At 45.4% G+C, this 24,768-nt stretch overlaps 1 protein-coding gene across 1 annotated transcript in view; it reads left to right on the top strand.

Moving 5' to 3' along the window:
• The window catches only part of TENM4 (teneurin transmembrane protein 4), a 750,531-nt gene that overhangs the window by 345,920 nt on the left and 379,843 nt on the right, over nucleotides 1-24,768 (top strand). The window contains exon 4 of the mRNA XM_058185522.1: nucleotides 20,630-20,918. Within this exon, the coding sequence (XP_058041505.1) occupies nucleotides 20,696-20,918 (223 nt within the window). The 5' untranslated portion in view covers nucleotides 20,630-20,695. The remainder of the gene's footprint in view (nucleotides 1-20,629; nucleotides 20,919-24,768) is intronic.

Genomic DNA, 24,768 nt, shown 5'->3' with positions numbered 1-24,768 from the left:
AAGGCCATGCGCAGAAGGCCAGGTGCATGTGTGGAAAACACGCGTGCAAAACGAGTGTATTCCCGCGCGGCGACCCAGTGGTAAGAATATATGTAACCCGCCGCTAACTGCAACCGTCATAATTATGAGTCAGTGGCTAATCGTCTGAATTTTGATCACATGGCCGTGGGAAGGGCTGCCACGGTCGTAAGCCTCGCTTAGCAACAGAAATGTTGTAAGTCGAGGACTACGTTGGAATCGGAAGACCGCTATAAACATCTCCCCTCAGCCTTCTCTTCTTTAGGGCAACCATTCTTCATAGAATTTAACGTTATCGTGGTATGGTCCTCCTCAAAGAAACCAAATGTCCTGTGTTCTAGTTAAGACGGATGCCTAATTAAAAAATTAACCTTGGAAATGGTAGGGGTTGCTTTGATTAATCAATTCCTGTCATTTACAATTCACTCTGATTGTCTTGTCTCCTGGGAAGGTCTAAAAATAAGGCCCTCAGAAAATCAGAAAATCAGACACTGGCCCTCGGTGGCCTTCGTACATATCACCATTACAGCCATAAATATTAATCTGACATGATTTGAAGTTTTGCCCGCTTCTTTAAAAAGAAAACAAAAATCGTCTTCCTTATCTCATCCCTTACTGGGATATTTGAGTTTTCTCTGTTGGGATTCATTAAATTATGACTTCTTCTTTTTTTTCATGCATCGTTCTAGACTATTTATCACAACTGTGGTAAGAAAGATTGTAAAATAGGCATGACTCACTGAATATGCCCTTGATTGGCAACAGAAATTCTGGTCGTACATTGAGGACTATCTGCACTTTAGGAACAATATTGTATCCTTCCTTCCTTCCTTCCTTCTCACCCTCCCTCTTTCTTTCTTTCTTCTTTCTTTCTCTTTCTTTCTTTGTCCTTCTTCCTTCCTCCCTCCCTCCCTCCCTCCCACTTACTCTTTCTTTCTTTCTTTCTTTCTTTCTTCTTTCTTTCTCTTTCTTTCTTTGTCCTTCTTCCTTCCTCCCTCCCTCCCTCCCTCCCACTTACTCTTTCTTTCTTTCTTTCTTTCTTTCTTTCTTTCTTTCTTTCTTTCTTTCTTTCTTTCTTTCTTTCTTCTTCCTTCCTTCCTCCCTCCCTCCCTCTCTCTCTCTCTCTCTCTTTCTTTCCTTCCTTCCTTCCTTCCTACCTTCCTCCCTCCCTCCCTCCGCTTTCCTTCCTTCCTTTCTTCTTCCCTTCCTTCTTTCTTTTTTCTTCCTTTTTTCCTCCCTCCCTCCCTCCCTTCCTTTCTTTCCCTTTCCCTTTCTTTCCTCCTTCCTTCCTTTCTTCTCTTCCTTCGTTCCTTCCTCTCTCTCTCTCCCTCACTCCTGCCCGCTTTCCTTCCTTCCTTCTTTCATTTTTTTAAAATTCTGTGATGCTCTTCCACCCTTTTCATCCTTCTCCTTCTTCCAAAATAAACTGTTCTGCATTTTCTGTTTGTTTGTTGTTGTTGTTTTTGTCTTTAACCACTGTTGAGTTTATTGGTAATAGTTCTCTTTAAGACTATTTTTATTGCTGGCTTATAAACTGTTTTGGGACTTGTTGGGAGAGCATTGTAGAAATAAAATAAACATTGTCTTGCATTAGCTGCTGTTTTAAGTAAATAAAGCCAAGAAGCACATGGAATAATGTTGTCACAATATGCGGAGAAGCGCAACTATGATGATTAAAGGCCCTGAAACATATGAAGAACAGTTGCAGGAACTGGGTATGTCCAGTTTAATGAAAAGAAGGACTAGGAGGTGATACGATAGCAGTATTTCAATATTTGAGGGGCTACCACGAAGAAAAGGGGATCAATTTACTTTCCAGAGCACCAGAAGGCAGGACAAGAAGCAATGGATGGAAACTCATCAAGGAGAAAAGCAACCTAGGAGAAATTTCCCAACAGTGGGAACAATTAACCAGTGGAACATCTTGCCTCCAGAAGTTGTGGGAGCTCCATCACTGAAGGTTTTTAAGAAGAGATTGGACAATCATTTGTTATAGGGCCGTAATGGTGATCTTACGGCCGTAGCCCAGCTCAGCTCCACCGTGCATGCGAGCGCTCTCCCGCTGGCCAGTCGGGTCTCTGCTGTGCATGCGCAGGGGGAGTGTGCGCGTGCGCTGGGGATGGGGGGAGTGTGGGGAGGTCGCATGCGCGTGCGGGGGAAATGCAGGGAGGTCCCATGCATGTGGGAGCGGAAGGAGCGTGAGGGGGTCATACGCACATGTGGGGTGGGGTGGGAGCGTGGAGTGGTCACGCATCCATGCACAGGGGGCGGAGCGACAGGGTTTTTTTTATTTATTTATTTACATTTATATCCCGCCCTTCTCCGAAGACTCAGGGCGGCTTACAGTGTATAAGGCAATAGTCTCATTCTATTTGTATATTTTACAAAGTCAACTTATTGCCCCCCCAACAATCTGGGTCCTCATTTTACCTACCTTATAATACCTACCTTATAAAGGATGGAAGGCTGAGTCAACCTTGGGCCGGGCTTGAACCTGCAGTAATTGCAGGCTGCTGTGTTCTAATAACAGGCTTCTTACCAGCCTGAGCTACCACGGCCAGGGTGGCGCATGCATTGCATTATGCGACGACAAAAAGGTTAGCCATCATTGTTATAGGGTCTCCTGCTTGAGCAGGGGGTTGGACTAGAAGACCCAAAAGGTCCCTTCCAACTCTATTCAATCTAGTGCCGAGATGGCAAACCAATGGCACGCGTGCCACAGGTGGCATGTGTAGCCATATCAGTGGGCACGTGAGCTTAGCTCCAGTGCGCAGCTGATTTCCGGGCCTTCTGGGCTCACCAGAAGTAGGGAAACAGGCTGTTTCCTGCCTCCAGAGGGCCTGGGTGGTGGTGGGGAAGGCCCGTTTTTGTCTCTCACCTGGCTCCAGAGCCTCTCTAGGAGTCTCTGGAGGCTGGGGAAAGCAAAAAGCGTCACTTCCTGTCCAACCGGAAGTTGGCAAACAGGCCGTTTCTGGCTTCCAAAGGGCCTCTGGGGAGATGGGAATGGCCGTTTTTGCCCTCCCCAGACTCATAGAGAGGCTCTGGAGCCAGGTGTGAGAGAAAAACGGGCCTACTGGGCCATCACGTGCCAGGAATGGTAGGGGGTCGCACACGGGGGTGAAGCGCATAGAATTATGTGTGTGGGCACACACACGCCCCCCCACGCCCCCCTCTCCTGGCACACAATGGCAAAAAGGTTAGCCATCACTGATCTAGTGAATGCATCAATTTCTATGGGATAATCTGGATTTTATCTCCCATATTTTCCAAGAATATTAGCTTTATTGACCTGGAATTATGGATTCTGAAGTTCCACCATTTTGGTGTAAAGAAAAAGTGGAAGAAACTCATCATGGTAAACTTTTCTTTTAGGACAGATAAATCTAAAGCTGCAACAGATTTGCCAACAACTTTTCCTGGTAGTTTCCTGAAACAACACCTTGGAAACAAATAAAAATGTAAAGCACGAAAAATTTTCTTTCCAACCGTTGGATTCTGTACCATCCATAAAACATGTTGTTCCAGATCAAGAGCGTTGTATTTATTTTGTCATTTGTTAATGAGGAAAAATGTTTACAATTCATTTCAGATGAATGTTCTCGGTTCCCTGGTAGCTTTTTAATGTTTTATTTTATCAACACTTCGTTGGTTAGACAAATATTAATAACACTTGGCAATGGGAACATGGTTTAAGTAGAATTCTGCTGGATGAGGCCAACAACCTCTCCTGTTCCAGCATTTAGTTTGTCACCATTGGCTACCAGATGCCTCTGTGGGGTTCACAGGCTGGACATAAAGATCTCCCCATCTTCAGTTGTTCCCTGGACATGGGTTTGGAGAAGAAGAAGAAGAGGAAAAGGAAGAGGAAGAAGGAGGAGGAGGGGGGGAGAGAAAGAAGAAAAAGGAAGGAATGAGGTGGAAAGAAAGAGAGAAAGAAAGGAAAGAAAGAAAGAAAAAAGAAAGAAAGAAACAAAGAAAGAAAGAAAGAGAAAGAAAAAAGAGGAAGGAAGGAAGGAAGGAAGGAAGGAAGGAAGGAAGGAAGGAAGGAAGGAAGGAAGACTTTCTAACAATATAACACTTGTTATATTGGCAGGTTCCACATCAGAAAACTAGGAAACAAATCAATATAACATTTTTATAACAGAATTAGGGGAAACTCAGGAAATTACATTCTATCCAGCTTAATGCCTGTTCTGGGTAGATGGCTAAAAAAGATAATTGAAGAAATAATAATAATAATAATAATAATAATAATAATAATAATAAGAAGAAGAAGAAGAAGAAGAAGAAGAAGAAGAAGAAGAAGAAGAAGAAGAAGAAGAAGAAGAAGAAGAAGAAGAAGAAGAAGAAGAAGAAGAAGAAGAAGAAGTAGTAGTAGTAGTTCAGGTAAGTCACAGAGTCTTCAAGACTGCTGGACCTCAAAAGATCTGCCATCCGTAAATTAACGCAGAATCCTCTCAGAACCATGCAGTGACTACCAGAACCTCTTGAGAACCTAAGAACATCTAACCCTAACCCTAACCCTGCCTTTTCTCTGCCCTATGTGTTCTTGGATCAGATCCAGAAGACAGTGCCTCTTCTTCATCACTGATCCAGGGGCTCCAGCTGCACTCTTTCTCCATCTGAAGCCCCTGGACCAGAGGTGTCAAACTCCCAACCCGTGGGCCAGATGCGTCATGTGCTGGCCATGCCCACACCCAGTTGTCGTGTCCCACTCCCACTCCGACAAACGAGTCAAGAGAATCCGTAACAAACTTGGCAACGAAGCCTTTGCAGCTTGCCAAGTTCCTTCGAGGTTTATCAGGGCAGGCAGGAGTCCAAGTTGTGACTTCAGCGACAGGGTCTGGTATCAGCAAACTCGATAAGACTTTGCTTGACTCAAGGTTGGAATGCCAAAAGCAGGTCCTTTATATAGGCTGTGGGGTGTGGCTCCATGACTCAGCATTTATCCAGGCCTGCCCCACGCCTCCTTCTGCTGGCGTCGCCTCTCAGATCTCCAGAAGTGAGGGTCCTCCCACACTGAATTGTCTTCAGCTGGATCTGCTGTCAGCGTCTGGGAAAGGGAGGGGTCAGAGGGAATAGGGCCGAGTAATTCCAGCACCTGGCTGCCTTCCTGCTCTGAAGGCTGAGCCAAAGGAACACACACTGTATGAGTGAGGTTTATCAGGCTTGTCCTTTCACTCTTGGAATCCTCTCCGGGCATGAGGCCAGGGCCGGGGGCTGGAGGCATGACAGGCGGTTCATCTTCATTATCAGACTCGAAGTCTGATAAAAGGCCCGGTTGGAGATGGGAGGGGCCCGGCTGAGGAGAGGAGGGAGGATGAGTCACAACACCAGTTTAGCAAAGGGGGGAAGTCATGATATGTCATGTGATGACACAAATTTGACACCTCTGCTCTGGACTGTCCTGCTACAGCTGTGCTTGGGCCAAATCCCTCCCAGACAACTGCTCGGAGCCATTGATCAACTCCCTTCCAGATGTACCTGGAACTGGTTCACCTTCCGCCGAGCTAACCTCTAGAGAGATAACTGGGGAAGCGTCCAGGGGGAGTCATCACACTATCCATATACTCCTGTTTTTCCTCTGGAAACTGATATTTTAAAGCAGGGGTAGTCAACCTTTTTATACCTACCGCCCACTTTTGTATCTCTGTTAGTAGTAAAATTTTCTAACCGCCCACCGGTTCCACAGTAATGCGCCGTGTGTCGTCATCTGTGCATGCCTCTCGCATATCGCGGATTGGGTTTGGGGAGGGACACCGGCTACCAGCTCTGCTTGACTGTTACAGCTGGGTGGTGTGGGGGGAGATGCGCGAGTTATTCTGGGACGAGGCTCTTTTGTTTGCGGTCGCACTGTAGCGTCATTTAGTTTCACTTACGTAACGCGAACTAAAATTATGTGCGGGCGATACAGATAGTATACTTTCAGAATTTAAATTGTCACGGGGAATTTTATGAAAACCTAATGAAAATGTTTTTAAATAATGCTATGAAATTTTTTTAGAAAGTCAATTAAATTTAAAAAAAGGAAAGTGCTTCAGTATTGGACAAAACCTCTACCGCCCACTGTGAAAGCTGGAACGCCCACTAGTGGGCGGTAGGGACCAGGTTGACTACCACTGTTTTAAAGTCATATATAGGTAGTTCTCGACTTACGACCGTTTGCTTAACAGCCGTTCAAAGTTACGACTGACAGAGGTGGGATTCACATACAACTGGTTCGGCCAGCACCAGAAATGTGAACACACGCCTGTGTTGCAGCATCGCAAACCATGGCAATTGGCTCACATGCGCCGTCCACACATGCGGGCGACATCGAACAATATGGCAATTTGCTCACGCGCACCGTCTGCATGTGCATGCGGCATCAAAAACAGGGCGATATAGGACAGGATTGCGCCCGAGCGGGTCGGCACTACCGGTTCGCTTGAACCGGTCCGAGCCGGCTGCATACAACCTCTGACGACTGAATAAAACTACTTGCAACCCGGATTTGAAGTTCTGACATTTGAGTCCCATCCATCATCACGTGATCGCGTTGACATTTGCAGTATCTCCCTGTCACATGACTGATGCTGATGAACTTTTTTGAAGATAGTTTCCAACATTTACTTCTGGAAAAAACGCGAACAGTGGGTTCATTGAAAGGCCATGGTGCTCACTTAACGACAGCTGCACAAAAGGCCATAAAATCACGCACCATCGCATGATGATCCGCTTAAGGACTGTCACAACTTTAGGACTGAAATAGCAGGCTCAATTTTGCGGTCGTGAGTCGAGGACCACCTGTAATCTTGGAAATGTAATGTTAAATGTTCAACGCTAATAGCCTTTGTCATAACTAATAATTCCCGGACTAATAACCCATCCTCCGTGAATTTATTAAATTGCTTATGAAGGCCATTCAAATTAGTGACCATTGTACCATCTCAATGGTAATAAATCTCTCAGGCTAATTCTCTGATGTGTGAAATGGGTTTAAAATGGATTTTGGGTCCTTTTTAAGTCTCCTCTTGGTCACTTTCATTAGAGGACCGTCAGTCTTGGCGTTATAGAGAGGGACAAAAATATCTCCCTCTCCAGTTTTTCCATCCCATGCATGATTTTATACCTTTCAATCATTTCTCCCCTCCATTGCCTTTTCTCAAATGTTTTTGCCTACTCTCGTAGGAAAAGTGTTTTTTATACCCTACAGTATTAGGATGGTCCATTCATTTGTCTGTCTGACTCTATCATATCTATCTATCTATCTATCCATCTCTCTCTCTCTCTCTCTCTCTCTCTCTCTCTCTCTCTCTCTCTCTCTATCTATATTTATATATATATATATATATATATATATATATATATATATATATATATATATATATATATATATATATATATATATATATATATATAATATCTTTCTATCTATCTATCTATCTATCTATCTATCTATCATCTCCATCCATCCATCCATCCATCTGTATCTATCAACCTAAATCTATCTGTCTGTCATCTATCTATCTATCTATCTATCTATCTATCTATCTATCTATCTATCTATCTATCTATCATCTATCATCTATCTTTCATCTCTATCCATCCATCCATCCACGTTCATCCATCCATCCATCTATCTACTGTATATCTATCAAATTAAATCTGTCTGTCTGTCATCTACCTATCTATCAATCATCTATCTATCATCTCTATCCATCCATCCATCCATCTATATCTATCAACCTAAATCTCTGTCTGTCATCTATCTATCTATCTATCTATCTATCTATCTATCATCTATCTATCATCTCTATCCATCCATCCATCCATCCATCCATCCATCCACATCCATCCATCCATCCATCCATCCATCTATATCTATCAACCTAAATCTGTCCGTCATCTATCTATCTATCATATAATAAATACGTATTATATATACCAATGATGGCTAACCTTTTCTGGACCCCCTGCATGCGCCCCAGCCCCCCCATGCATGCATGGAAGAAACCTGAAGGCTGGCTGTTGGGAGGGGTGCGCTCATGCGCGGTGGAGCTGAGCTGGGGCAACGGCTTGTGTGCCCACAGAAAGGGCGCTGCCTGCCACCTCTGGCATATGTGCCACAGATTCGCCATCACGGATATACACTAGGTTATAATAATATAATAGTACAATACAATACAATATAATATAGTGGTATAAAGGTAAAGGTAAAGGTTCCCCTCGCACATACATGCTAGTTGTTCCCAACTCTAGGGGGCGGTGCTCATCTCCGTTTCAAAGCCGAAGAGCCAACGCTGTCCGAAGACGTCTCCGTGGTCATGTGGCCAGCATGACTCAATGCCAAAGGCGCATGGAACGCTCTTCCCTTCCCACCAAGGTGGTCCCTATATTTTCTACTTGCATTTTTACGTGCTTTCGAAACTGCTAGGTTGGCAGAAGCTGGGACAAGTAACGAGAGATCACCCCGTTACACAGCAGCACTAGGGATTCGAACCGCTGAGCTGCCGACCTTTCGATCGACAAGCTCAACGTCCTAGCCCCTGAGCCACCGTGTCCCTGTATAGTGGTATAATATAATACAATAAAATAAAATATAGTGGTATAACACAATACAATAAAATATAATACAATAAAATATAATAAAATATAGTGGTATAACACAATACAATACAATAACATATAGTGGTATAATACAATTCAATACAATATAAATGCAATACCACCAGATTACAGCCCTGTCTTGCCTTTCTCCAAGTAGTAAGAACTCCAGAGAAAAAATATCCTACTGGGGGAACATCTTAAAATGGCCCTGGTGTTGTGGTCTGCCAGCAGCCGGCAGAGCTGGCAGTGGAGTCGGACAGTGAGGAGGCTGGGGAGGACCATGGGCCACTCCTGGAGTCAGAGGAAAGCCCGGACAAGGGCTCTGCATTGGAGGCAGAGATGGGGCCAGGGCCATCTGGGAGCGATGCGCGGACTCTGGAACCTCCATAGGCGGACAGTAGAGAGACAGAGGAACAGGAGGAGCCTGTTCCTAGTACACGCATGCGAAGAGCTGTCAGAAGGCAAGAGCAGCTGAAGAAAAAAGGACAACTCAGGAGTAAGACCAGAAGATGATTGGCCCCTCCCATAAGGCTTAAAAGAGCAACAACGAACAGTTGGGTTCTTTGTAGAAAAGCAACATTGATTCCAGTGCTTCTTGTCAGAGTCTCTTGAACTTTGTGGGGGTTTTGCCAAGAAAAGCCTTTGGCAGGGTGCCAAAGAAGACAAAGGTTTTGTGATAAGGCCGAAGGACTTTTTCTGAAGGACTTTGTTTTGGATTTAATGTGGACAAAGCTGAGAATGAAGTAATTCTCAGTTTTTCTAATAAAATAGATTTGTTTAGGATTGATTGTGTCTGGTAATAACTACTTGGGGGTAGGTCACAACACCTTGGGTGGAAGGACTGGATGAATGGAAGCAACCTTTGATCTAAGAAGATCCTCTTTAAGTTTTCCCCACACTTTCTCCTTTCAAATTAAATCAAAGCCAGTTGCAAAATTGCTGAGGGCTGCAAACAGGAGTTGCTCGAAGGCTAGGAGGAATAAATTTCTCAGCTAAACTATTGGAGGACCCGACGGAGATCAAGAGTTAATCCGTCACCTCAGGAACCTTCCAGTTTTCTTATCCGCCGTCTTAATTCCAGAGGGATAAAAATCTTCTTCTGGACTGTTTTCCAGTCTGGGGCCTGAACTGAGGTGCTTGACCTCAGATTGTGGACACAGGAGGCAGTTAGAAAGATCATTTTTGAGAGTAAATAACAAAATAGAATAGAATAACAAGAGTTGGAAGGGACCTTGGAGGTCTTCTAGACCAACCCCCTGCTTAGGCAGGAAACCCTGCACCATTTCAGACAAACGGTTATCCAACATCTTCTTAAAAACTTCCAGTGTTGGAGCATTTGCAACTTCTGGAGGCAAGGTGTTCCACTGGTTAATTTTCCAAACATCAGGAAATTTCTCCTTATTTCTCCTCCTCCTTCATCTTTGTCTTCCTCTTCTACTTCTACTTCTCCTCCTCCTTTTCCTTCTTCTTCTTCCTCTCCTTCCTCCTTCTCCTCCTTCATCTTAGTCTTCCTCTTCTACTTCTCCTCCTCCTTCTCCTCTTCCTTTTCCTTCTTCTTCTTCCTCTCCTTCCTCCTCCTCCTTCATCTTAGTCTTCCTCTTCTACTTCTCCTCCTCCTTCTTTGTCTTAGTCATCTTCTTCTTCTCCTCCTTTTCCTCCTCCTTCATCTTAGTCCTCCTCTTCTACTTCTTCTCCTCCTCCTCTTCCTCCTCCTCCTTCTCCTCCTCCTTTGTCTTTGTCTTAGTCATCATCTTCTTCTCCTCCTCCTCCTTCATCTTAGTCTTCCTCTTCTACTTCTACTTCTCCTCCTCCTCCTTTTCCTTCTTCTTCTTCCTCTCCTTCCTCCTTCTCCTCCTTCATCTTAGTCTTTCTCTTCTTCTACTTCTCCTCCTCCTCCTTTTCCTTCTTCTTCTTCCTCTCCTTCCTCCTTCTCCTCCTTCATCTTAATCTTCTACTTCTTCTCCTCCTCCTTTTCCTTCTTCTTCTTCCTCTCCTTCCTCCTCCTCCTTCATCTTAGTCTTCCTCTTCTACTTCTCCTCCTCCTCCTTCTTCTTCTCCTTCTCCTTCTCCTTCTCCATCATCTTCGTCTTCATCTTCTCTTCTTTTTTTAACGTTTGGGATGGATGCCTCAAAAACTTGGTGTTTTCGTGCACCAGGGATGGAGCAACAGGCAGTCCTCATCTTACAACCTCGACAAACCTCCATTGCTAAGCAATGTGTTCATTAAGTGAAACACACCCATTTATGAGATTTTTCCCCCTGCGGTCATTAAGCAAATCATTTGGTCATTAAGCGAATCCCACATTCCCCATTAACTTTGCTTGTTGAAGCCCCCTGGAAGGGTCACACATGTCAACCACATGAACTTTGCAATTCTTGAAAATACATGCTAGTTTGCAAATGATTTTGGTCGTACTATCCCAGGAATTCTACACAGGGAGAACCAGCAGTGAGTCCGTTTTTTCCACAACTTCCATAACTTTGAATGCTTGTTAAATGAACGGTCGTAAGTGAAAAGCTAATTGCAATAGATTCTGAGACAAAAGAGAAGCTTCCTTCATATTCTCCAAATATGAAGGCACCCGAAGGCAGGATAAGAAGCCTGGATGGGTGGAAACTACTCAAGGAGAGAAGCAACTTAGAACTAAGGAGAAATTTCCTGACAATTAGAACAATTAATAAGTGGAATGACTTGCCTGCAGAAGTTGTGAATGCTCCAACATTGGAAGTTTTTAAGAAGAGGTTGGATAACCATTTGTCTGAAGTGGTGTAGGGTTGCCTGCCTGGGCAGGGGGTTGGACTAGAAGACCTCCAAGGTCCCTTCCAACTCTTGTTAGTCTCTAAAGTCACCCAGCTGGCTTTCATGCAGTCTCCACTATATAAATCCTCAAACTGGAGGACACCAGAGGGAAAATTTCTCTTCAGTTTTGTTTATAGGTCAAAAGCCAGGAAAAAAAATAAAACCAGAAACCACCCTGTGCTGAAAAGCAACATATGTTCCAGTCTTTATAAATAGAAATAAGACTTCCATCCTAATTACGATCATGACCAAGCCAAATGCCACTTGCACGAGTCAGATTAATATAGGAAACATTCACATTAAAGTATTAAGGCTGCGAATGTTCGCTGAAGGCTTATTCGGTTAAATGTTCGTTTAATTGGACCGGATCCTTTTGAACTGAGAAGGGTGATGTTTTATTTAGTAAGTTCATGTTATTTTGGGGTCATGGAGCACTTCTGATATGGGACGCGGTGGTTCAGTTGGCTAAGACGCTGAGCTTGTCCATCGCAAGATCGGCAGTTCAGTGGTTCGAGTCCCTAATGGGGTGAGTTCCTGCTACTTGTCCCAGCTTCTGCCAACCTAGCAATTCAAAAGCAGGTAAAAAATGCAAGTAGAAAAATAGGAACCAACTTTGGTGGGAAGGGAACAGCGTTCCGTGCGCCTTTGGCGTTGAGTCATGCCAGCCACATGACCACGGAGACGTCTTCGGACAGCGCTGACTCTTCGGCTTTGAAACGGAGATGAGCACCGCCCCCTAGAGTCTGGAATGACTAGCACGTACAGTATGTGCGAGGGGAACCTTTGCCTTTACCTTTAGCACTTCTGATATCGGAGCAACTGACATATCGTTATAAAAACGAGAGGTCCTTTTGCAGTTATCCCCAGCTTCTTGGATGGTTGTGCGGCCCACGTATTACAGGTAGTCGTCGACTTACGACCATTCGCTGAACGACGGTCCAGAATTACAGTGGCCTCAGAAAAGGTGCTTGGCAGAATGTCGCTCCCGTCCCCAAAGTCACGTGATCGCAATTAGGTCGCTGGGCAACCAGTTTTCATTTACGACCAGCTGCAGCGTCCCGTAATTGTGAAATTGAAGTTTGTATCATTGGTTTCTGGCATTTTTGCGGGGGAGGGGTCAATTTTCAATATTTGTTGGGTTTCTAAAAAACCAGCCCATTCAGGAAAGTGGATTCATGCAATAGAATGGAACGGGATGGGATGGGATGGGATGGGATGGGAATGGGAATAGAATTGGGAATAGGAATAGAATTGGGAATAGGAATAGAATAGGAATAGGAATAGAATTGGGAATAGGAATAGAATAGGAATAGGAATAGGAATAGAACTGGAAATAGGAATAGAATAGGAATAGGAATAGAATTGGGACTAGGACTAGGAATAGAATTTTTATTTATTTATTTATTTATTTCGATTTTTATACCGCCCTTCTCCCGGAGGACTCAGGGCGGTGTACAGCCAAGTAAAAATTCAATATATAAACATTAAAAAGAGGTTAAAAAGAAATATTATAATGTGGCCGAAATTTTAAAACCATTTAAAATCTTAAAACATAAATACCCCAATAAAATTTCAATCCAGTCCCGCTTGAATAAATAGGTGCGTTTTCAGCTCACGCCGAAAGGTCCGAAGATCAGGCAATTGACGTAAACCGGGGGGAAGTTCATTCCAGAGCGTAGGAGCTCCAACAGAGAAGGCCCTTCCCCTGGGGGCCGCCAGCCGACATTGCTTGGCGGACGACACCCTGAGAAGGCCCTCTCTGTGTGAGCGTACGGGTCGGTGGGAGGCACAAGGTAACAGCAGGCGGTCCCGTAAGTACCCGGGTCCTAAGCCATGGAGCGCTTTTAAGGTGGTAACCAAAATCTTGGGAATTGGGAATAGGAATAGGAATAGGAATAGAATTGGGAATAGGAATAGAATAGGAATAGGAATAGGAATAGGAATAGGAATAGGAAAGGGCCGTAATAGGGCCGTAATAGCTCAGGCTGGTAAGAAGCCTGTTATTAGAACACAGTAGCCTGCAATTACTGCAGGTTCAAGCCCGGCCCGAGGTTAACTCAGCCTTCCATCCTTTATAAAGTAGGTAAAATGAGGACCCAGATTGTTGGGGGGGCAATAAGTTGACTTTGTAAAATATACAAATAGAATGAGACTATTGCCTTATACATTGTAAGCCGCCCTGAGTCTTCGGAGAAGGGCGGGATATAAATGTAAATAAATAAAAAAAAAAGAACAGAATGGGATGGGATGGGATGGGAATTGGAAATAGAATAGAGAAGAAAGAAGAAGAGATGCAAAGAGTTGAAAGAGACCTTGGAGGTCTTCTAGTCCAACCCCCTGCTAAGATAGGAAACCCTATACCAGTGGTGGTGAACCTTTTACTCACTGAGTAAAACAGATACAGGTATGCGCTTTGACCGCTTCTTCCCTTTGTTTTCTGTGCGCAACCGCACCATCTGCGTAGGCGCATGGCTTTGGGGCCCCCGCATGCCGCATGCGCAACCACACCATCTGCGCATGCGTGGGGCTTTTGTGCAGCTCCCCCTTGCGCTGTGGCTGCAATCGCACCATCTGCCCATGCACGCAGGTTTCACGCATCTCCCCCGTGTGCTGCGCGCACAATCGCACCATCTGCGCACGCGACCATCTGCGCATGCGAGCGCTGCGTGCAAATACTCTTGCGTACATGCACAAATGCATGCATGTGCAGGAGAGCTCCGAATGCCAGCTGGGTCCCCTGAATTGCACACATGCACACCGGAGGCCCGGACACCACCTGGGGCGCATGCGCAGCTGCAGGTAAGTTGGGTGACAGCTCGCGTGCCCAGAAAGATGGCTCTACGTGCCACATCTGGTAGGCGTGCCATAGGTTCACCATCACTATTTCAGACAAATGGGTGTCCAACATCTTTTTAAAAACATCCAATGTTGGAGCATTCAGAACTTCTGGTGGCAAGTTGTTCCACTGATAAATTGTTCTAACTGTCAGGAAATTTCTCCTTAGTTCTAAGTTGCTTCTCTCCTTGATGAGTTTCCACCCATTGCTTCTTGTTCTACCCTCAGGTGCTTTGGAGAATAGCTTGACTCCCTCTTCTTTGGGGCAGCCCCTGAGATATTGGAAGACTGCTATCATGTCACCCTCTAGTCCAGTGATGGCTAACCTTTTTGCCATCGCGTGCCAAAAGCGCGGAGTGGGGAGGTCACATGCGCATGCACGCCCATACCCATAATTCTATGCGCCCCTCCCCATGCACATGCATGTGTGACACCCCCCCTCACTCCCTTGCTTTTGGCACGTGATGGCACGGTGAACCCGGAAGGCCTGTTTTTCGCTCTTGTTGTGTCTTGCCCGCTCTCACCACAGCCGGGGTCTGCTTATCTGCTTCCGAACGCTGAAGAATGTCCTCCCGGCCCCAGTCCTGGCTCCATGCCCAGACAGGCTGAGGAGGGGGTATCTCCCGGCCCCAGCCCTGGCTCCATGCCCAAGCAGGCTGCAAAGGAGGGAGCACCCCCCGGCCCCAGCCCTGGCTCCATGCCCAGGCAAACGGAGCAGCTAGACCCCTCCCCCTCCCCCACAGCATGTGAGCCTGAGGAAAGTTTACTTCCAACTGCTGCTGATTGGAGTGACCCTCGCATCAGAAGACTGGATAGGCAGAGGCAACAGAAGGAAGGGAGGGGCAGGCCTTAATGAGTGCTGAGTCATGGAGCCACACCCCATGGCCTATATAAAGGATCTGCTTTCTGGCAGTCTCTGAGTCAGGCAAAAGTCGAACTTATCTTGCTGAAGTCACTTACTGGTCTCCTGCCTGCTCTGAGGACTTTGCTAGGACTTTGGGCAGAGCTGCAGAGGCAAGCCTGATTCGGATTTCCCTGACCCGGCCATCAGCGGAGGAGTGGGACACGACAGCTCTCCCCAAACTCCAGAGCCTCTCTAGGAGTCTGGGGAGGGTTAAAACGGCCTCCCTCAGCCCCCCGAGGCCTTCCAGAGGCTGCAAAGGGCCTGTTTTTTGCCATCCCCAGGCTCCTAGAAAGCCTCTGGAGCCTGGGGAGGGCGAAAAACGGGCCTTCCCAATCCATCCTGGAGGCCCTCCAGAGGCCAGAAATTGCCTGTTTCCTGACTTCCAGCGGGCCCAGAAGGCCCGAAAATCAGCTGGCAGGAGCTGAGCTCAGGTGCCCACCAACACGGCTCCGCGTGCCACCTGTGGCATGTGTGCCACAGGTTCGCCATCACGGCTAGTCCTTCTTTTCATTAAACTAGATACGATAAATATATTTCACTTCACTTCCATCTGCTTTCCTTAATGACTTTAGTGCAGTGGTAGTCAACCTGGTCGCTACCGCCCTCTAGTGGACATTCCAGCTTTCATGGTGGGCAATAGGGGTTTTGTCCGATACTGAAGCTCTTTCCTTTTTTTTAAATTTAATTGACTTTTAAAAAAAAAAATTCATAGCATTATTTAAAAACATTTTCATTAGGTTTTCATAAAATTCCCCGTGACAATTTCAATTTCTGAAAATATACTATTTGTATCGGCCGCGCATAAGTTTAGTTCACGTTACGTAAGTGAAACTAAATGGCGCTATGGTGCGACCGCAAACAAAAGAGCCTCGTCCCAGAATAGCTCGCGCATCTCCCCCCACACCACCCAGCTGTAACAGACAAGCAGAGCTGGTAGCCGGCGCCCCCCACAAACCCAATCCACGATGCGCAAGAGGCATGCACAGACAAAAATACACGGCGCATTACTGTGGAACCAGTGGGCAGTTAGAAAATTTTGCTACTAACAGAGATACAAAAGTGGGCGGTAGGTATAAAAAGGTTGACTACTCCTGCTTTAGTGGTTTGCTTAAAGGTAAAAGGTAAAGGTTCCCCTCACACATATGTGCTAGTCGTTTCCGATTCTAGGGGGCGGTCCTCATCTCCGTTTCAAAGCCGAAGAGCCAGCGCTGTCCAAAGACGTCTCCATGGTCATGTGGCCAGCATGACTCAACGTCAAAGGCGCACGGAACACTGTTACCTTCCCACCAAAAGTGGTCTCTATTTTCTTACTTGCATTTTTTACATGCTTTCGAACTGCTAGGTTGGCAGAAACTGGGACAAGTCACAGGAGCTCACCCCATTACACGGCAGCACTAGGGATTCGAACCGCTGAGCTGCCGACCTTTCGATTGACAAGCTTAACGTCCTAGCCCCTGAGCCACCGCGTGGTGGCTATGGTGTTTATGGTGGTTTATGGTTTTATGTTTATGGTTTTATGTTTATGTTTATGTTTATGGTTTTATGTTTGCTTAACAACCACCATAAACACGGTTGGCTAATCGGATTCAGTCACGTGGTGCCAGGGGTGAAATCTACTCACCTTCCTTACTGACTCGGAAGTCCACACGCCACGCGCTTGTGCTCGCTTCGCTCATGCGCCTGTGCGCATCACATGCAGTTGCAGACCTGCGCATGCGCAAAACCTTCTGCGCATGCACAGAAGGTAAAAAACACATTACTTCCTGGTTAAAACCAGGAAGTAATGACATCCAGGCAGCGGGTTTCACCGGTGGTTCGGCGATCTCTACCGGATCGCCAAACCACCGGCCACAATCGCCACCAGATCGCTAGATCTGGTCAGAACCAGGAGCATTTCACCCCTGCATGGTGTTCATTTTACGACCGCAAGACTTTTCACAAAAATTTCCGGTCACCATCGTGGTCCTATGTTGAGCACTACCTGTAGTAGCGTCAACCTAAGCATTTCATTGAAAAAAAAAATTAATTATTTTCATGAGCGTTTTGACTACGCTAATTTGGCTAAGCACCTATGTTCGTTACTCTCTATTCGAATTTATTTGGTCCACCGATTGCTATTGTTTGTCTTCCTGATAGAACGACAGCTGTTTTTGCGATCCTTACCTTGATGTATTTCTTTTATTAAATTTAAAGGCTCACATTTTGAAAAGTTAAGGCTGATAAAAGCTAATCTACAGCAAGCGGTAAAAGGGAGACGCCTTGCAAATACGGTTAGATAAATAATTTATCAGTCGGTCATGCTCAGACAACCTTACACAAAGAGTTTATGAGGATCTGATGTTTTGGTTTTGCAATTCCCCCCCCCCCCGGTCCTTCTTAGAGTAGAACTTAAAAAAAAAGTTTCTTTCTTCATGCATGACCGTCTTGCTGAGATTTTAGATGGTGTTTCTATACCCAGGCTTCTAAACATTTTAAGCGCTGTAATCTGAAATGGCTATTCCTAGGCCCAAACCTTTTAACTCTGATTTTTAAGGTGTAAAATCAATGTTTCTCAAACTTGGCAACTTTTAACATGTGTGAATAGAATAGAATAACAGAGTTGGAAGGGACCTTGGGGGTCTTCTAGTCCAACCCCCTGCCTAGGCAGGAAACACTAAACCACTTCAAACAAACGGTTATCCAACGTCTTCTTAAAAACTTCAAGTGTTGGAGCATTCACAACTTCTGGTGTTATCTTATTATATAGAATTATCCATAATACTTAAAAGAAAAGCTTCAGGTTTCGTTAATATTTGTATCTTAAATATTTTCTACATTATCATTACTATGTTTATCCAATATGGTTTAGCATATTTATAAGATGACCACAAACGTTAAAATGTATGTGAATTTTTATTTATTATTATTTATTTATTATTTACATTTTTATACTGCTCTTCTCCAAAGACTCAGGGCGATTTTGATTGTATTTCCAAAAGCTGTTGGAAATCCCTCTATATATTTTTGCTAGGATGTCTGGAGTCAAATGTGAATGATACATTATTCTATAAAAAAATTTCTTTCGAACTATAATTCAAAGTAAATTTTAAACCATTGCTCTCCCATATATCTAGCATTTCGCTATACCCAAATTTTGTTGCCCATTTTACCATCCTTACCAAGTTGTCTTAACCCCGGGACCAAACTGGTTCTCGGTTTACTTATTTATTTATTTTATTTTATTTTATTTGTCAAACACGTATAAGATTATAGATATAAGTATAAACATGATTACGAATACAGGATAAGGATATGAATAAATGGGGAAGGGAGGACAAGGATGGTAGGCACGCTGGTGCGCTTATGCATGCCCCTTACAAACCTCTTAGGAATGGGGTGAGGTCAACAGTAGATAGTCTAAGGCCCTGATGGTGAACCTATGGCATATGTGCCACAAGGGGCACGCAGAGGCCTCTCTGCGAGCATGCCAGCTGTCGCCCCAGCCCAGCTCTACCGTGCGCACATCTCCCACTGGCCAGCTGGTGTTCAGGTCTCTGCCACACATGCGCTGGGGACGGGTACTGTTGTGCCCTCCCTCGCCTCCATCCGAGCGATGGCTTAATTAGCCGGCACTATCAGCTCTGGCAGCAAAATAGCAAGCCTCTGCCAAGTGTCTCTGTTATCTCCCTCAACATCGGTGAGTCACCCAGGAACAAACAGTACTTCAGCTCTTAGTTAAGCAGTTAATTTGCCTGCTACGAAGAGGCACAGCAGCTCTTGCTGCCTTTATATCCTGTGGGGTGTGGCTCCATGACTCAGCACTTCCTAGGCCTGCCCCACCCCTGCTTCTGTTGTTCCCGCCTCTCCTGCCTACGAAACCTAGGGTCCAGCCAGGCCTGATTGCCATCAGCCGGGTCTGGAGGCGTGGCCTGGGGAGAGGAAGAGTCAGGGGATGGAGGCCTCGTTATCTCCTCCACCTGGCCTGCCTCTGGCTCCTGGAGCTGAGCCAGGGAAGCCGGTGCTCCCAAGGTAAGTCTTGACGGCCCTTCCCCCTCACTTTCTGAGTCACTTTCTGGCAGCAGGGCCGGCTCAGGGGGCGCAGACACAACAGATACATGCAGAGGACGTGGGCACGCATGTACAGGGGGCAGAGGGGTATGTGTGTGGGGATGCAGGTTGGTGCAGGAGGCTTTCCAGGCTCAAAACAGGGCACGGGGTGGGGGAGCTCACATGCCCCCCCCCGCACCTTATTTTGGCTTTCAGGTTGGTGCAGGAGGCTTTCCAGGCCCAAAACGGGGCGCGGAGAGGCAGGGTGTATGCACGGGAGATGCGTGCCCATGTGTGTGGGGGTCGCTCACATTGCATTTTGGTGGTTGGCGTGCATTTGCGCGTACATGGGCACACTTTGGGCACTGGACACCAAAAAGGTTAACCATTACTGGCCTAAGGTTAAAGTTATGAGGGTTTGGGGATGAAACCACAGAGTCAGGTAGTGCGTTCTTGGCCTTGACCGCTCTATCGCTGAAGTTGTATTTTCTGCAGTCTAGTTTGGAGTGGTTTACCTTGAGTTTGTATCTATTGTGTGCTCGTGTATTGTTGCGGTTGAAGCTGATGTAGTCGTTGACAGGTAGGACGTTGTAGCAGATAATTTTGTGTACTACACTTAGGTCAGACCGAAGGCGATGTAGTTCTAAGTTGTCTAAGCCCAAAATTTCAAGCCTGGTGGCACAAGGTATTCTGTTGTGAGCAGAAGAGTGGAGGACTCTTCTCGTGAAATATCTCTGGACTCTCTCGATTGTATTTATGTCTGATATGCAGTGCGGGTTCTGTTGTGACTCCAGCCCCCGAACCTGGCCCCCATGCCCGAAAGTGACTCAAAAAGTGAGGGGGAAGGGCCGGTAAGGCTTACCTTGGGAGCACCGATTCCTGTGGCTCGGCTCCAGGAGCCAGAACCAGGCCAGTCGGAGCACGTAATGAGGCCGTCATCCCCTGATTCCTCCCTTCCCTAGGCTATGCCTTCAGATCCAGCTGATAATAATAATCAAGCTTGGCTTGACCCGTGCTTCAGAAGATTAGAGAGGCGGCGTCATCAAAAGGAAGGGTGGGGCAGGATATATAAGGAGCTTTGGGACTGCTCTCACTCCATGGGAAGCAAAAGTTTAGCTGAACCATTTCAAAAAGAGCTGAAAGTCTTGCTATGTGAGTCATTTGTTTGAACTTTGGCAGGCAGCTGCAATTTCTCTGCCAGGACTGATAAGAGCTGTGAATCCACTGGCTGAAGGCCAGCTCATGGGTCTGAAGTGGGGAAGGAGACAGAACAGGTTTCAGGCAGACGAGCTGTATTCGAGAATTGGTCTAGCAAAGGTTTTGTATGCCCTAGTTTGCAGTTGGTGAACATCATAAGGAACCAGATGGATCAGTGGTCCTAAATGGACGTAACGAACCTTCTTAGATCCATTACGGTTTCTACAACCCCAATTTAACCTGCGACTTCTCTTTTCTAGGATTATTAGATCAGATTGCCTCCCGGTCCCCGTTTTGTTGATGTGGAAGAGACCAATCAGAGGGCCATGGATGTGAAAGACAGAAAGCCATACCGTTCTTTGACCAAACGTTGCGATGCTGAACGCCGCTATACCAGCTCCTCGGCTGAGAGCGAGGACAGCAAAATCCCGCAGAAGTCGTACAGTTCCAGCGAGACTCTGAAAGCCTATGACCAGGATTCCAGAATGATCTACGGCAATCGGGTTAAAGACATGGTACCCCAAGAAGCGGACGAGTACTGTCGAACAGGTAGGTAGGAGCTACTCAAACCATGAGCATTATAACTTAACCCGTGGTGGGATTTAAGTAATTTAACAACCGGTTCTCTGCCCTAATGATTTCTGCCAACAACCGGTTCGCCAAACTGCTCAGAAAGTTAACAACCGGTTCTCCCAAATTGGTGCGAACTGGCTGAATCCCACCACTGAACGTAACCTGTTTTTTATAGCCAGGTGGTGGCCTGTCTGATTAAGAAGATTAAATAGACCACAATTGTAAGGCTCCCAAAATCAAAAAAGATGTGTGGAGTTACTTCTTAGCGGTCCCTTTTATTGTTCCTCGCCTATAGACAGAAATCTTGCCAAACTAAAGCAACGACTTGCATCTTTTAATATATACCATACTTTTCGGAGTAAAAGAAGCACTTTTTCCTCCCCAAAAAGAGGGTGGAAATGTTGCTGCGTCTCATATACCGAATATAGCCGTTTTTGGCCTCCCGAAACCCCCCTCCCGCGCGTCCCATTTTTGCCAAAAACAGGCCCATTTTTCACAAAAATAGGGTGTGCAGAGGGTTTGGGAGACCTGCAAAGTTCTTCTGGGGGCTGGGGAGGGCAAAAACGTGACGCGTGGGAGGTTTGGGAGGCCATAAACGAGCCCGTTTTTTGTGAAAATGGGCCCGTTTTTTGCAAAAACAGTGTTTTTGCCCTCCCCAGCCTCCAGGAGCACTCTGCAGGCATCCCAAATCCTGTGCGCATCCCATTTTTCAGAAAAATGGGACACGCAGAGGGTTTGGGAGGCCTGCAGAGTGCTTCTGGGGGCTGGGGTGGGCAAACTATTTTTTTCTTGTTTACTTCTTCAAAATCTTGATGCGTCTTATCCTCCAGTGCGTCTTATAGTCCGAAAAATATGGTACTCTGAGAATGTCTAAGGAGGAGCCTGTCTTCACGCTCTTCCTCCCAGCCAGTGTATCTAAACTTCACTGTGTCTTGGTCCTTGGGAATGCGGCCCCTCCCTTCTGGGAATCCAGACCACATTCTACCACAGTGATCAAGAAAGTATACATACAGGGATGACAATCATCATTTAAAAAGCCATCAGGATTTTTATTTATTTATTTAGCTTACGGCATCTACAGAGGTCCTGCAACCACTGATAAACAGCACTAATAAAACACAGTACACATTCAAACACAAAGTTTAAATAAGACATCATAAATAAAACAAGTGAGGTTTTATTTTCTCCGTATCTATATCTATCTGTGTGTTTTTATGTATATAAAAATATGTGGCAATAGAATAGAATAGAATAGAATAGAATAGAATAGAATAGAATAGAATAGAATAGAATAGAATAGAATAAAAGGAACGGAACAGAACAGAACAGAACAGAACAGAATAACAGAGTTGGAAGGGACCTTGGAGGTCTTCTAGTCCAACCCCCTGCTCAGACAGAAAACCCTAGATCACTTCAGACAAATGGTTGTCCAGTCTCTTCTTAAAAACTTCCAGTGTTGGAGAATTCACAACTTCTGAAGGCAAGTTGTTCCACTGGTTAATTGTTCTGTCAGGAAATTTCTCCTTAGTCCTAGGTTGCTTCTCTCCACGATTAGTTTCCATCCATTGCTTCTTGTCTTGTCTTGAGGTACTTTTGAGAATAGTTTGTCTTCCTCTCCTTTGTAGCAACCCCTGAGATATTGGAACACTGCTATGATATAATAATAATAATAATAATAATAATAATAATAATAATAATAATAATAATAATAATAATAATAATAATAATAATAATAATAATAATAATAATAATAGTAATAATAATAATAATAGTAATATTTTAATTTGTATACCACCCTTCTCCCAAATATCACCCCTAGTCCTTCTTTTCATTAAATTAGACATACCCAGTTCCTGCAACCGTTCTTCATATGTTTTAGCCTCCAGTCCCCTAATCATCTTTGTTGCTCTTCTCTGCACTCTTTCTAAAATCTCACCATCTTGTTTACATCATGGAGACCAAAACTGGATGCAAAATTCCAAGCGTGGCCTTACCAAGGGATTATAAAGTGGTATTAACATTTCACGTGATCCTGATTCTATCTAATACCTTGTTGTTGTTGTTAGTTGCAAAGTCGTGTCCAATCCATCGCGACCCCATGAACAACATTCCTCCAGGCCTTCCTGTCCTCTACCATCCTCTGGAGTCCATTTAAGCTCGTGCCGACTGCTTCGGTGACTCCATCTAGCCACCTCGTTCTCTGTCGTCCCCTTCTTCTTTTGCCCTCCATCGTTCCCAGCATTCGGCTCTTCTCCAGTGAGTCCTTTCTTTCTCATTAGGTGGCCGAAGTATTTGAGTTTCATCTTCAGGATCTGGCCTTCTAAAGAGCAGTCAGGGTTGATCTCCTCTAGGACTGACCAGTTGGATCACCTTGCAGTCCAAGGGACTCGCAGGAGTCTTCTCCAGCACCAGAGTTCAAAGGCCTCAATTCTTTGGCGCTCAGCCTTTCTTATGGTTCAACCTTCACAGCCATCCATTGCAACTGGGAAAACCATAGCTTTGACTATACGCAACTTTGTTGGCGGGGTGATGTCTCTGCTTTTTAGTACGCTGTCTAGATTTGCCATAGCTTTCCTCCCCAGGAGCAAGCGTCTTTTAATTTTTTGGCTGCAGTCTAATCTAATACCTAGGTAAAGGTAAAGGTTCCCCTCGCACATACGTGCTAGTCGTTGCCAACTCTAGGGGGCGGTGCTCATCTCCGTTTCAAAGCCGAAGAGCCAGCGCTGTCCGAAGACGTCTCCGTGGTCATGTGGCCAGCATGACTCAACGCCAAAGGCACACGGAACGCTGTGACCTTCCCTCCAAAGGTGGTCCCTATTTTTTCTACTTGCATTTTTACGTGCTTTCTAAACTGCTAGGTTGGCAGAAGCTGAGACAAGTAACGGGAGCTCTCCCTGTTACACACAGCAGCACTAGGGATTCGAACCGCTGAGCTGCCGACCTTTCGATCGACAAGCTTAACGTCCTAGCCCCTGAGCCACCATGTCCCCTGGAATCTAATACCTAAGATAACATATTCAATGAAACCATGATAAAATCACTGGGGTGCCACATATTCACAATAAGGTAGATATCTAAGGAAGCTAGCCATCTAACCATCAAACACGGCCACCAAACGGCCATCATCAGTAAGGTTACCATACACGTCTCCGAAACTCCAGAAGTGTAATGGGAGAACCAGACCTTGGTGTAAAAGTGGATTAACAATCTTTTTGTCTAGCCTTCCCCTGGCAGTAATTATTCTCATTTTACACTTGGGGAAATGAGATTGGAGCTGAAACAAGAATAATTAGCACCAAGGGAGCAGGAATATGACAGGAAGAGTGATTGCCATAAAAAAAAAGTTTAAATCTTTTGTTAAGTCCAGCTCATGTCTTGGTGACATACCCATCCATTTTCTTGGCAAAAAATAAAAATAAATAAAAATACACACATCGCCTCAAACCCCACAAAAACTGCACTGAATTTCCTACTGCAGGATAGTCCTTGACTTGCAACAGTTCGTTTAGTGACCATTCCAAGTTACAACGGCACTAAAAATGTGACCTTTTTCACACTTACGACCACTGCAGCATCCCCATGATCAAAATTGAGCCAGCAGCGAGCCAGCAGTGTGCAGCAGCTGCCAAAAAAGCCAACACGGTTCTGGGCTGCATAAACAGAGGGATAGAATCAAGATCACATGAAGTGTTAGTGCCACTTTATAATGCCTTGGTAAGGCCACACTTGGAATATTGCATCCAGTTTTGGTCGCCACGATGTAAAAAAGATGCTGAGATTCTAGAAAGAGTGCAGAGAAGAGCAACAAAGATGATTAGGGGACTGG

The sequence above is a fragment of the Ahaetulla prasina genome, chromosome 5 (genome assembly GCF_028640845.1).
Source record: "Ahaetulla prasina isolate Xishuangbanna chromosome 5, ASM2864084v1, whole genome shotgun sequence".
NCBI lineage: Eukaryota > Metazoa > Chordata > Lepidosauria > Squamata > Colubridae > Ahaetulla > Ahaetulla prasina.
Note: the sequence above shows the minus strand (reverse complement) of the source record. Positions and strands in the feature narration are given on the sequence as shown.